This window comes from Hylobates moloch, unplaced genomic scaffold (assembly GCF_009828535.3).
Source record: "Hylobates moloch isolate HMO894 unplaced genomic scaffold, HMol_V3 SCAFFOLD_11, whole genome shotgun sequence".
NCBI lineage: Eukaryota > Metazoa > Chordata > Mammalia > Primates > Hylobatidae > Hylobates > Hylobates moloch.
The window spans coordinates 12,941,013-12,955,981 of NW_026652286.1; the positions used below are offsets into that span (position 1 = coordinate 12,941,013).

Below are 14,969 nucleotides of genomic sequence, written 5' to 3' on the forward strand. Positions count from 1 at the left end.
AGTTCTTCACAGTGAGATTATCAATTCCCTAGTTAAAAAGTAGAACATATCCACAAAAGGGAGCTAGTGTCAGCTACTAATTATTAGTATCACACTTAAGAAAAGACATGAAACATGAGATTGTAGAGAATATGTATGTTACTGAAGTTGTGGAACTTGTGATAACTTTAAATTGAATTACAATTCTAATGTTTATTTGGAAGTTAACATACAAATTTTGGTTTCTGATAGGAAATCTGTAAAACAAAGCATTTGCAGTGTTTTATCTTTATCACTTAGCTACTATTCAAACAGATTAATAAAACTAATCTGTTTTAAATCTACTCTTAAAACACATAGTAACTGTTCTTATTTTCTTTCTCACTTAAATCTGAAAAATAAAAATCCAGGCCAGGTGTGGTGGTTCACACCTGTAATCCCAGCACTTTGGGAGGCGGGTGGATCACCTGAAGTCAGGAGTTTGAGACCAGCCTAGCCAAAATGGTGAAACCCCATCTCTGCTAAAAATACAAAAATTAGGTTGGCGTGGTGGTGCCCGCCTATAATCCCAGATACTCAGGAAGCTGAGGCAGGAGTATCACTTGAACCTGGGAGGCAGAGGCTGCAGTGAGCTGAGATTGCACCATTGCACTCCAGCCTGGATGACAGTGCAAGACTCTGTCTCAAAAAAAAAAAAAAAAAGAAAAAAGAAAAACAAGAAAAAGAAATAAAAATCCACTTAGAGAACACTACCACTGCATTGGGTTGTCCAGGAGTTGATACTGGTGGGATCACAGGCCGGGGATAAGATGGCCCAGCTGTGGCCTGTAGGGGCGACGGTGCTGTGGGAGTGGCTGCGGGGGCTGGAGTTGGTCTGGACTCGGTAATCTTGCCCATCTGTTTCAACTGGACAAGTTTGAGAGCATCCCTGGAAATATGAGAAAAGTAGATAACCATAATTAGCAATAAGGAATATAACAGAACTTTCAGATAATGCAGGCGAATGTGGAGAAAAGATACAGAAATATACAGATATCAAGGTTATAATTAAAAACCAATAATTTGACCTAGAAAATTAAATCCTGTCTCTTACCTGGTCTGCTGACCATTATTTGTCACGTTCTAATATTTGCATTATTTCCCAGTTAATATTTTGGTATTATTTTTCAAAAAAATTAATGAAAGCTAAAACCTAGCACCTGTTGAGCATATTTGAGAAGACCCCTTTACTTATGACAACATGGTAGGAAGAATTCTGAGATGGCCCCAATACTCCCGCCCCTGGTGTACACGCCCCATGTAATCCCTCTTGACTGCATCTGGCCTGTGAATATGATGGATGTCACTCCATTAGGTCCTGTTATGTGACAAAATTGGTGGCATTTTATAGATATATGAGGCTCCAAATCAGTTGCATTTGAGTTAACCAAAAGGCAAACTACCCTGGAGAGGGCAGATATATCAGGTAATCTCTTAAAAGAAATTAGGCCTTCCTGGAAGAAGAGACTTGAAGTAAAGAGATACAACTGCTGGCCCGGGAGAAGCAAACATGCATGTTGTGAACCACCTATGGAGACCATGCATGGCAAGGCCCTGCACGTGGCCTCTGGGAGCTGTCAGCGGTTCTTGGCTGAGAGCTAGAAAGAAAACAAGGGCCACAGTCCTATAGTCCCAAGGAACTGCATTCTGTCAACAACCACATGAGCTTGGAAGAGGACCCCAAGCTTCACATGAGTCCCCAGCCTTGGCCAACACTTTGATTTCAGCCTTGTGAGACCACGAGTTCAGAAGCTGGCCATGCTATGCCAGGACTTCTAACCTACTGAACTGTTAGAAAACAAACAGGTATTATTTTAAGCTGTTAAGTTTATTGTAACTTGTTATGCAGTAATAGAATATCAACACAAGCAGGAACAGTCTAACTGGGGTGCAAAAATCCGTATCGTTAATGCCTGAATACATCTATTTTAAAAAAAAGGTTGCTGACACTAAATTGACACATTTTTAGCATAACTATTACTTATTAGCATATTTAGTAATATGTAATATTTAGTTATGCTAAGTTATGCTAATAATAGTTATGCTAATCGCTAATATTAGTTATGCTAATAGTTATGCTAATATTACATATTTAGCATAACTATTACTGCTACTTTATTTTTTAAAAAGCAGTTTAGTTTTATCTCTGTAGTAATTAAGGTTCTTGGGTAGGTTAATCATAAAGAAGCAAGAAGAAAATTGCTTCTTCTTGCTCACAAAAACTTGTACTGCTGATTTTATTTTTTATTTTTTTATTTTTTAAACAGTCTCACTGTCACCCAGGCTGGAGTGCAGTGGCACGATTTCAGCTCACTGCAACCACCGCCTCCTGGGTTCAAGAGATTCTCATGCCTCAGCCTCCCGAGTAGCTGGGATTACAGGTGTGCACCACCACGCCTGGCTAATTTTTATATTTTTAGTAGAGATGGGCTTTTACCATGTCGGCCAGACTGGTCTCGAACTCCTGGCCTCAAGTGATTCACCAGCCTTGGCCTCCCAAAGCACTGGGATTACAGGTGTGAGTCACTGCACCTGGCCTTTTTATTGCTGATTTTATACTTACATGCCTGTGAAGTATAGATCTTAATTATTGTTTAGTAACAGCCAATGATTTAGTTTTTTGTGAGGCAGAAAATGGTTTTAATGATTTCTGCACATTAAATAATCAGACTAAACTTGGAGCATTAGGTAGACATTAAAAGCTATAAAAATTAGGAGAAAAATACACCACACAAATTCATTCTGGCCACTGGCAGAAATAGGCAGATAGGCAGAGGATGCTCTGGAAGTTAACTCAGCTAGAATCTTCTCTACTGGGTTCCCTGAGAGAGCAATTCATTTGGGTGTGACATGAATTTATTTTGAAAATACCACTAAAACACACTAGGCACTTGCCTGTCATACTTACCTGATTTTTGATGCCGTGTGATGAATACAAATATTACTACAACTATGATTTAAGACACAGATGTACCAAAGACATTGGGGCTGCAGGCAAAGAACCTAAATGTGTTCTGCTTCTAATTGTGGCCTTGACACTGCTTTCTTAAAACAGTCACATGTACAAGCAAAGTCAAGTCTATATGCTTTGGTACAACATGTATTCTAAGCAATGCTTGTTTTAAGGCAAAATTAAAATAGCAGCCCTGATACCTAAGATTTTCTTCACAAATACAGTGGGCTGAAGGCATTTCCTTCAGCATTTGGAACTGATTTTTCTACTCACACTTTTAGTGGACATGGTATGGAGGATGTCCTCACCGTGTCAAGAATGTGGGTTGGCTGGGCACAGTGGCTCACGTCTGCATTCCCAGCACTTCGAGAGGCTGAGGTGGGAGGATCACCTGAGGCCAAGAGCTTGAGACCAGCCTGGGTAACCTAGTGAGAAACTGTCCCTACAAAACTGTTTTAAAAATTTAGCCAGGCATGGTGGCACACCTGTAGTCCCAACTATTTGGGAGGTTGAGGTGATAGGACCACTTCAGCCTAGGAGTTCAAAGCTGCAGTGAGCTCTGAATACACCACGGCACCCCAACCTGGGTGACAGAGTGAGAGCCTGTCTCTCTCTTAAAGAAAAAAAAAAATTCAAAACATTAAAAAATAAAAAAGTGTGCTAACATATTTTGGGGACAGCTATGCCAAAACCTGCAATTTTTCAACCATAGCAGAAGATGACATTAAGCTAAAATTTTTTCCAAAGCTCACCTTAATGATAAACTTAAAATGCAGGCATTTTTAGCAGTATAGAAAAGCAAAAATCCTCAATAATATATGCTTTCAGGATCCATTTTTCTCATGAAATCTTTTGTACTAGTTCTTATTTTGAAGACCAAAGGTTAATGCCTTTCTCGTGGAGAGTTAAGGGATAAAGGCAGGGAAGAGAAAAGGGTAACAGGGTAGAAAAGATGGCATTAATACTAAAAGCCTAACTCTTTAATACTGCTTCCTTATGGTATTCAGGAGATAATACCATTTTTTTCTTAAGAAATGTTTCATTAATATTATAACTTTCCACTCAGGTTTAAAAAAAAGATATTTGTCATCATATATGTATTAAGCACACATGGAAAGAGAAGGAAGCTTTATTTCTTTATTTTACTGCTGTCACACTACTGAACACCACATCACCAAATTTAAGAGGCTTTTCTTAGGTCCTACCATCCTTGACTTTTCCCACATTTCCCAGGTATCCTCCAACTCAAGGATTTTAACCTCTAGTTTCCCTATTGATGATCTCAATTACAACGACTGCTTTATTATCTACCAAATCTACCTCTCTAATCCCAAACTATCTCCTGAGATACATCTTCATCTCATTGATCCCAATATCTACATGGCTTCTAAGTCCTGATAATAAGCTTCAAACATTACTAACTCCACCAAAACAAATGCTTCTCGAATCCATTATTTCTATTTCTAGAGACAAAACTATTATCACCTAGACCAGATCCAAGTTCATTCCTTTACTTGTTGCTATTCTGGCCTACATGCCACATTTAATCTGCAAAGGCTTCTGGACTCTATCCTTACAATGTTGTCTATATCCGGAATCTCCCTTTTAGGTCTTCTAACCACATTCAAGTATTCATTATCTCTTACCTGGATTACTTTAGGAGCCTATTAATTTATCTCCTTATCTCATCTTTTTCTGCTCCAGTTTATCTTACACAAATTTGCAGAACTGATCCCCCTAAGGTGCAGCAATCATTATTTTACATTTCACCAAATCCTCAAAGATTAATGAATTAAATACAGACTCTTCTTCCTAATCCTCAGAATTATGAGCAAGGCAAATCTACTTTGTTATAAAAATAGTTGCTTTCTCCCATTTTTACAGAGAGTGCTACTAGGGCACAGACTGGTAGAGACTAACAAGATTAAGATACCAATAGTAGACACAAATCAGGATTGGTGTGGGGAAAAAACTGGGATTAACTGGCAACCAAGGTTCTTAATTTTAATTTTTTACAGCTAAGTGGAACTTTTAAGTCCTTTAACTAAAAATCCCATGGTCTGGGATGTTGCCTTTCAGTCAGCTCTCAGGACAGCTGATTTCCAACTCATGCAGTGTGGCACGAACTTCACGGTATGTGTGTGATAGAACCACATACATTCAGTTAACAAATTAGTAAGAGTGTAATACAGATAAATGAGGATATCTAAGAATTAAAGCTATATACTGTTTTCAATAAAATAAACACCCAACAGTAAGCCAATGCTTTCATGAAGAGTAAAATAACCCAGTGGAAAAAAGAAAACGTTGCCTGGCCCAACACTGCCTATTATAATTTAATAACCATTGCTCTCTCTCGACTTATAAAAATTTTGGCCAATATTATTTTTTATTTCCTATCAATATTAGATAAACATGGAATGAGTACATTGCTTTAAAACATAAACTCAATTTGAAACATTTACTATTACTGCCAATAAAAATGTAGCACATAACACTACTGAAATCTTACATTAGTTTATAAGCCTATTTGATTAATCTCTGTCTACCCTACTAGACTAAGTTTCAACACAACAGGGGCCATCTGTTTTGAAAGACACAAACATTTAAACTAATGGAAAGACCAGTGTTACGGAATAGAAAGACCCATCATGATAACGATGTCAGTTCTCACAAAGTTAATTTAAAATGTGATACAATCCCATAAAAATACCCCTTACTCCTACCCATGGAGGTAGACGAATGGCTTAAAATTCATTTGGAAGAATAATAAAATAAGAATGAACTAAGAAAACTGATTTAAAAAAAGAGCAAAGCTATCGCTATCAGATTTTAAAGCATACAATAAAACATGTCTAATTAAAAGTGTGGTACTAAAAAGTATGGTACTAACTCATGGACAGATGGATCAGTGAAATAGAAAAGAAAATCTAAAAAGAGACCAAACTGTATATGGAAATTGCTTTATAACAGTACAAGTGAATAAAATTCAAAGAGATAATGAAAATAATTTTTTAAAAATATATTTCCTTGTTTTAGAAATGTAAATGTTATTGCATGATTTCATACATTTAATACTGTATAAAGTTTCACTGTTCTGCACTCTAATTTTCTGCATTTATTACCACTTCTAAGGATCTTGCTTAGTTACCAAATTAGAGCTGTTCTTCAGTAATGCTATAATTATTCAGAAAACAACTCTTGCATAAAATACAATTTACAATGATAAAAGCAATTAAAAGTACAAAAGAACAGTGTACCTCCTTTTAAATCTTAAGACTGAACAAGCTCTTTTTATTTTCTTTCAAAAAAACATGATCATAATAAATAATGGAATTGGTTATTACAAAAAGCTAACACATACTCTTTAGTGAACATCCCCCGAGGGCCAGTGGCTGTGCCCTGGCTAGCATCCAGTGAGTGTTTTTCCAGAATATTGCGGGCAGCTGGACTTAAACGGAACCTAAGAAAAAAATATGAAGGTTAATAGAACCAATTAACACACTTGATTCAAATAGATCTAAATGTCAACAGTTTCGCAAATAATTTTAAAAAATCTTATAATAAAGCTAAAATGACTCCCACAGATGGTCACAGTCAAATAATCGGTACCAATTTGGTTTATTTTATTCTTTAAACACTTTCGTAAAAATTTAGTTACTATTTCTAAATATGATTTTAATAAGAATATTCATTGGGGAAAGAGCTGCTATTTCAACTAATTACTTTCACATGGGTGCTCATCGCAACTATCAGTTGTTTCTTCATATATTTTGTTCTATTGTTTCTTCATATATTTTGTATTGTGGCAAATGATACCTAAAATTTATCATTTTAAGCATTTTTAGGTGTACAATTGAGTGGCATTTAGTACAATCACACTATTGCCCAACCATCACCACCATCTATCTCCAGAAATTTTCATCTTCCCAAATTGAAACTCTCTATCTATTAAACAGTAACTCTCCATTTCTCCCTCCTCCCAACCCCTGGTAACCATTCTCTTTGTCTGTCAATTTGACTACTCTAGGTAACTCACATAAGTAGAATCATACAGTATTTGTCTTTTTATGACTGGCTTATTTTACTCAGCATAATATTCTCAAGGTTTATCCATGCAGCATTTATCAGAATTTCCTTCCTAAAAAGCTGAATCACATTTCATAGCATTTTGGATTTATGAGTTGTTTCTACCATTTTGTTACTGTGAATAACGTTGCTATGAACATAGATGTACAAATATCTCTTTCCAGTCTTTGCTTTCAGTTATTTTGCATATATATCTGGAAGTGGACCTATTAGATGATATGGTAATTTTAATTTTCTAAGAAACTGCCATACTGTTTTCCACAGTAGCTGCAGCATTTTACACTTCCACTAGGCAACAACAAGGGTTCCAAATTATCCATGTCCTTGCCAACACTTGTTACTTTCTGGGTCTGGTTTGGTTTTTGTTTGTTTGTTTTGATACCAGCCATCCTGAAGGGTATGAAGGGGTGTCTCACTGTGGTTTTAATTTTCATTTCCCTAATGGTTAGTGATGGTGAACATCTTTTTCATGTGCCTGCTGGCCATCTATGTATCTTCTTGGGAGAAACACTATTACAGTTCTTCACCTGTTTTTTAATTGGGTTGTTTTGCTGAGGTTGAATTGTATATACACACAATTATATATATTTATGATATATATAGGATACCTCAGATTACATGACTAACAGTATATCTCTTGTAAGCAAAGTAGTACACAAATGACTACACAGTCAGATAAAGAAAATAAGCCTGATTAGTACAGATTAAAACAGGTTGGGTCTAGAAATTAAAGCTAAGAAACAGAAACAACTGTGGAACTTGCTGCATTTCAGGGAAGTATTAAATAACTCTGATATGGGCCCAGTGTTATTAAATCTTTAGATTTTTCAAGAGAAACTGAAATTTTAGATTTTTATGTAAGATTAGTAACCAACCAACCAAAAAAATTTTTTTTCATTCACTGTGTGCCCAACAGTATGCAGAGTTCACAGGTCACTAAGTTTTTAACCTACACAGTGGGGCCTCAGATTCATGCGAGTCTCTGATGATGACTGATCTTAATTAGGGTATATACTATTATTATCTTTGCAAGGGCAGAAGCCCATTAGTTAGAAAATATCAGTGAGACTGCCTTCCAATTTTTAGGGTAAATGAAAGAGGAGACAGTAAATGGGAGTCAAGGCAACAGAGTCAGAAACACTTTGCACTGGGAATTTAAAATCAGTATTTCAAAAAGCAGGCCAGGCGCAGTGGCTCACGCCTGTAATCCCAACACTCTGGGAGGCTGAGGCAGGCGGATCAGGAAGTCAGGAGTTCGAGACCATCTTGGCCAACATGGAGAAACCCCGTCTCTACCAAAAATACAAAAAAATTAGCCGGGCATGGTGGCGCATGCCTATAATGCCAGCTACTCAGGAGGCTGAAGCAGGAAAATCGCTTGAACCCAGGAGACCGAGGTTGCGGTAAGCCGAGATTGCACCACTGCACTCCAGCCTGGGCAATGAGAACAAAACTCCGTCACCCACCTCCGCACGCCCCCTCCCCCTAAAAAAAGCACTGTGGATTCTTTTCTGACAATGATAAACTAAAGGAAAAAAATGTTTAAGAATGAAGAGGTCTACTTTATGAAGACCTTTTTCTCATAAAAAGTAATGTTGTATAATTACATAGAATACTAAATAAATGAAATGTTAGAATTTATAGAGTTCTTCTATTAAAGCAATGTAAAACTAAAGTGAAATGATGTGTATTATCTGTCTTGTTACAGAACAGACAAAATTGAGCTCTAGTCTGTGCCGGAAACTCATAATGCAGACTAGTTTGAAAACGAATGCATGTTAAAACATGAATTCTATTTTATATCAGATAGACATTCAAGCTTGGAATTCCTGTAACAGTAATTAGAACTCCATAAATGGGAACAGAGTATCAAGTTTGGTATACTGAATTCCATTTTAGACTTCTAAAACCTAATTTAACCTCAACATGGACACATACTGTTTGGTTTTCCATTGTGCAAGCAGGGCTTTTAGAGTACCTGGAACATAGCAGATATTCAATAACTATTTATTTACTGAATGAACAATGATGGTTAAAAAAAAACACACTCTAGCGTGTCTGAGTGTGCTGAGAACAGCAACTTCCTACGTGATGTACAACGATGTGTGAATATGATAATGATTACAATTCCATAAGAACTGCCATAACTATTTTTTTTACATCATCCTTTGAATAAGTATACTCACTGTAGTGTCCTGGGCATGTGTTCCTTCTTGACAGGGATGGAAATCTGTGGTTCTGGTGAGGGGCAAGGCTCTGAAGGTTTTGAAACTGGTGGTGGAGGACCTACGTCTTTGGGAATTTCAACATGTTTCCAATCTTCTCCTTCTTCTACTATCAAACCAATTAGTGAACCTAGCCGTATATTTTTACTTCCTTCTTCAACCTATATTTAAAAAAGAAGTAACTGTAGAGAAGTAAAACCCCATGACTGCATTAAGTAGTTTGTTCTTTTGTTGGGTAATTCTCCCCTTAAGACATCTTAATTTGAGCTAAAAGCTGCTTCCAAGACAGTTTGCATCTGTCTTCCACCTGTCACCTTCTCCACTTTCTCCCACTTATGCCTTCCTTCACCATTCTCCTCTTCTCGCTTGCTAATGCTACCTTTTGAAATAAAGGATAAATCTAGAATGTATACTCTTTCTGAGAGCCTTCAAATAAACATATAAGATCCATCATTATCATCTTCTTTTTGATGTCAATACAAATCCAAACAGGAGCCTGTGGCTACATATCTTAACCATTTGTCTTTCCCAGACAGTTTCTATGCAATGGCTTCAGAATTCCAAAAGCTCAGAAGGGATTAACTCCCTTAACTTAGTCCAATCTACTAAAATTTACCTAATGCAAGAATCTTTTCAGTAAACTTAGTCTGAAAAGATGAACATACTAATGTATAGATAGAACTGGTTAACTATTCCAGTTAATGTTAAATATAGTCTACTTCTTTATATTTAATTATTTTCCTGTATGTCTATTTACAAAACCTGAAAAAAAATAAAACCTCATGACTTTTTTTATAACTATGTCAGAAACACAGTGGTGTCTCAGTTAATAAAGCATTTTTTTCACAGATAATGCCAATTAAACAAATAAAATCAAAGATAATGTTTTTAAAAGTTAAGTATATTTTAAGCATTTCAGCAGCATTAATTTATAAAGAAAGGGTTAATTCTAATTTACTTACTAAAAAGAAGTCCCTAGAAAACCTTCAGGTAACAATATTTTATAAGTTCACTACTGGAAGAAAATGTCATTCCCTTACAATCTTCTATTATTCCCTTTCAATTACTCTAAATAAGGTTCATTAGCTATATTTAATGAACAATAACATGATAGGCTGCAGGATGTCCACTAATACAGTAATGATAAGGAAAAGCATAACTTCTAGAATGCGTTTGACATTTCAGAGTAACACTAATTTCAATGCTTACTGGTATGTTCACTATCATTAATAAGGCATAAGTTATAAGGGGTTAGGAAGCCAAGTTTACTAATTACTGATGAGGAAGAAAAGCAGCAATGCTTTGATGAAGCAAAATACATACATATATATATATATATATATATATATATATGAAATTAGTATAGAAAGCTGAATAGGAATGTTTAATGAATTACAAGCCATGGAAGAATACTAAGAAATCCAAGAAAAATTTAGTTGCTTAGCTGTTTGCCACATACTAAAAAATTTTGCTTCTGCAGAGTTCATTTTCTTTACTATGTCAAAAAGATGAATTAAGATTATTATTAGACCAATATTTTTCTTCTAAAAGTGTTTAATTACCTGCTTGTGAATTGCTAACTCAAAAGTCAAAGTAAAATGACTAATTTTCTTTAAAAATGTATACAAAAAAGCACTATTAAGTGACATGAAGTCCACTTGATGTTAATTCCTTTCAAAACTGAATCAGAAGTAGGATCAATATCCAAGTACAAAGAACATCAGTCAAACGTAAAGCATTAAAAAAAGTTTTGCTTTAAAAACATCAATAGATTTCTAAAATCTGAGTCGGACAACCATACTACATCTGAAACTGATACCTCACCTTCTGTTTCATTTACTGTAAATCATATAAATGATTCCATATATACTCTACCAACATAACATTGACACCTTCACAAGTAGGCAATAAACAGCATTTATCATCATTTCAATTTTTACCATTATCTAAGTATCAAATAAAATTTATTTTTAACTATTCACATTTTTTTCTATTTAAAAAAGTGACACCATGAAGCATGAAACCCAAATACAATGGACAAGGACAAGTGATATACTACCATACAACTTGAATATATAACAGAAGATAAAATACAGTTGATTATAATTCCATTTAAAGTCATTAAAATCTCTATATGAATTTAAGATAATTTCTTCAACCTTTTCTATTCCTTTGGTGCAGAGATCTTTCAGAGGTGTGCTAATTTCCTGTAAGCATTTGCTTACATTGTAGTAGGAAAATACTCAAAACTGGTGTAGACTTAGTATAGATAAGTAAATAATACTCTTTGCAAAACTGTTTAGAAACCAAGCAGGCCTCTGTTACTGTTCCGTTTCCTCTCTGAGCTACCTCCATGGATACACTCTGCTCTACCAAAGCATCTGGAGCTAAGGACACCTCAAATGCCAGAGTTTTCTTATGCACTCAGCTTACTTGACAAAGCCCTCTCTTACTCTGGTGCCAACGATTTCTTAATATTAAATGTAGGGTTTTTACACATAGCTCTACCAACTAAGAGCTCATCAATACTGAAATATTGAATGTTGAGTCTATCATTTCAAATATTAGCCTTCCCTCCCAGTTGTGTACAGACTTCCTGAGTTTCAACGCTGGCTCCACCACTTACTAGTTACGTGACCTTAGTAAAGTTTCCTTATCTCACCATGCTTGTTTTCTGAGCTGTAATATGCAAATAGCAGTAGTTATTTCACATTGTTGTTATGAGGAATAAATGAGTTATATGTAAGGCCCTTAGAATAGTGTCTGATAGCTAGTAACTTGTTTTCATTTTTATTGTTAAAGGCATTATTATTGTTGTTGTTATTGCTGTGGTGTTTTCCTTCAAATTATGGATTTTTTAAAACAATACATTCAACATGGATCAAGATTAGACTACAGGAGACTGTCCTCTTGGTATAGGTTAGAAATTCATGCCTAAAGGCTTAGCATGTGGCTGGCAGCACTAAAGGACAAACATCAACATATGCAATAATGGGTAGTAAGGTCCGTGACAAACTATTTCTTCGTAATTCTCAGACAGAGGCTGAATTCTATCCCTCAAGCCCAGGTCACTAGTGTGAGGCTTCTGTACCAGAGACATTCTCACATATTAACCAATCAATCACCTGCAAATGTGCTACAAACAGCTCACCTAATCTCATCTATGTACACAGGGATATGAGATGCAAAACATTTACAGCAGTATGTCCAACAGAGAAATTGAGGGGGCTCATTCCATTAAAGGTGCAAGTAAATATTGTCTGTTTTAATTCTGATATTAAAATCAGTATATTAAGTAATTATTTAAGTACTTCTATTCTTTAAAATAGAGCAGTTTGAAAGCTACCGAGTGACTACTGACACAGCATATGCAGCAGTTGGTGCAGATGACCTGAGTCACATGACTGACTTATCTGGTTCATCACTATGATTTTCCATCATGGTGTGAACCATCATACAATTTTGAACTGTTTTTATTCTTCAATGTATACTGTTAATCTTATATGAACAATGAACTTTGGTTTATAAGGAAGTACGTAAGAAATACTGAAAATGAAAACAAATCAATGATAAGCTAAAATACAGAGGGGAAGAAGAAACATTCATTAAGCCCTTGAGTAACAGTTGTCTGGCTTTCAAGTGCCAGGCACTGTTCTAGCACAGCATTAACTCACTTAATCCTAACAACCTTCTGAGGTAAATACTATCATTATTCCCATTTATAGATGAGAAAATTAAGGCACAAAGAGGTTATGTAACTTGCTCAAGATCACAAGACGAGTATGTAGCAGAGGCAGGATTTAAATGTAGTCTGACATCAGAGATGGTATCCAATATAATCGCTACCAAATCAATAATTTATCAAATCTGTAAATTATATCCAACTGATCAAAATTATCATGCAGCACCTCAAGATGGTGCCAGTATTTTAAAAAAGCAAGTTTAAAAGGTATAAAGTGGATGTAACAATTTAGCTTTTGATTCATGGGGAACATAAACTATCTTTCCTCACAACGTGTCATAACTATTTCAATATGAAAAAATTAGAGTTGAGAATATCTTCCATTTAATAGAATCTGCTCTGAGCTCTGAGAGGCTATTTTCTCAATTAAAAATATCATGGTCTAGACAGAAGAATCATTTGAAGGCTCTACAACTTCAAATTTCAACCATAAACTTTCAAACCATTAAAAGGCAACTCTGAATGGGATTGTGGGCAACTTAATGAAAAAATAAGGGTAGGGAAGGGGAATCTAATGAATACAGTAATATTTAAAAATGTATTCTTTAGAAAAATACCAATGACAGTATTTGAGTGAGACAAAGTGAAGAAACCAACTGAAGAAAGTGAATAGTACCGAGAATAATTATTCTGCTAATTTTAGTATTCAGATGATTAAAAAAACATTTTTTTAAAAAAATTTGCTTTAATATCCATGGATGTTATTTTTTAGAAAAAAATTCTACTTTTGAAAATTGTTTTGAATAATGGTCTATCAATAAAAATCTATCAATAAATATATTGCTAGTCAATAAATACATTGCAAACATTACATAAATGTAAATAATTTTGACATCTTATACCCTTTTCATCCTCCCAAATATCCTTACTGGTGTGCCAAATTACATAGCAACCCCAAATACACTGGAAGCCAAATTACAGAACCTCTAATAAACCCTCCAAATACGTCATCCTAAGATCCTACTTTATTAGTTTATCATTTAAAACTGCTGCTGTTCAATTTGCTAAATACTAACTTTAAGAATAAGCTGATGAACTCATCTTTAAGCGTATAATAACTGAAGTATTTTTGTATGAACATTTACTAGTTTTGACAGGGCATGGTGGCTCACGCCTATAATCCCAGCACTTTGGGAGGCCAAGGCAGGCAGATTACTTGAGTCAGGAGTTCAAGACCAGCCTGACCAACATGGAGAAACCCGTCTCTACTAAAAATACAAAATTAGCCGAGTGTGGTGGCACATGCCTGTAATCTCAGCTACTTGGGAGGCTGAGGCAGGAGAATCATTTGAACCCAGGAGGCGGAGGTTGTGGTGAGCCAAGATCGTGTCCAGCCTGGGCAACAAGAGTGAAACTCCGTCTCAAAAAAACGCAAAAACAAAAACAAAAAACAAAAGAAAAAAAGATTTACTAGTTTGTCCCTGATAAAATTGCAACATCTTGTTGTGAATAGACTCCCAAATATTATCCAAAAAGCATGTGGAATAATAATAAAGCCACAAAGGCCTAAAATATACAGTCTTTTCTTTGGCAAGAAAATAGCTGTGCCACCAAAGCCACTATCAACTATATGCACTCCCACTCCCAACCTTTTTCAGAGCATAGGGGCCAGATGAATTGGCACTGCTGACCCACTGACACGGTTAGCAATTTGAAATGTATTACTAAGCAGCTAAGTGGAAAAATGCTATCAATTCTGGAAGATTTCCACAGCCAAACAATCCAGAATTGGGGCCAAGAACACAGTTTGCCAAAAGCACACATAATAAAATGTAGCTGGGTTTATTACATGGTAATTCAAGCAATCTGTTTCAATATGCTACATAAATTAGTCAAGAAAACTATTTTTGGTATGAATATTTATATTTTCCTAGTTACAAATGTACAGAAATTTTAGCCTTTGATTCATATTCCTACAAGGAAGTTAACTGTATTATCAACA

General features: G+C 35.5%; 1 protein-coding gene across 14 annotated transcripts in view; it reads right to left on the bottom strand.

Annotated features, from left to right (window-relative positions):
- PDHX (pyruvate dehydrogenase complex component X) overlaps positions 1-14,969 on the bottom strand; it is a 204,787-nt gene that overhangs the window by 157,313 nt on the left and 32,505 nt on the right. For all 14 annotated transcript variants that reach the window (XR_009215687.1, XR_009215684.1, XR_009215686.1 and 11 more), the window contains exons 4-6: positions 9,247-9,446; positions 6,336-6,434; positions 733-907 (exon numbers count right to left, since the gene is read on the bottom strand). Coding sequence is in view for 5 of the 14 variants with exons in the window: in XM_058446802.1 (XP_058302785.1) it covers positions 733-907; positions 6,336-6,434; positions 9,247-9,446 (474 nt within the window). In the remaining 9 variants the exon portion in view is untranslated. The remainder of the gene's footprint in view (positions 1-732; positions 908-6,335; positions 6,435-9,246; positions 9,447-14,969) is intronic.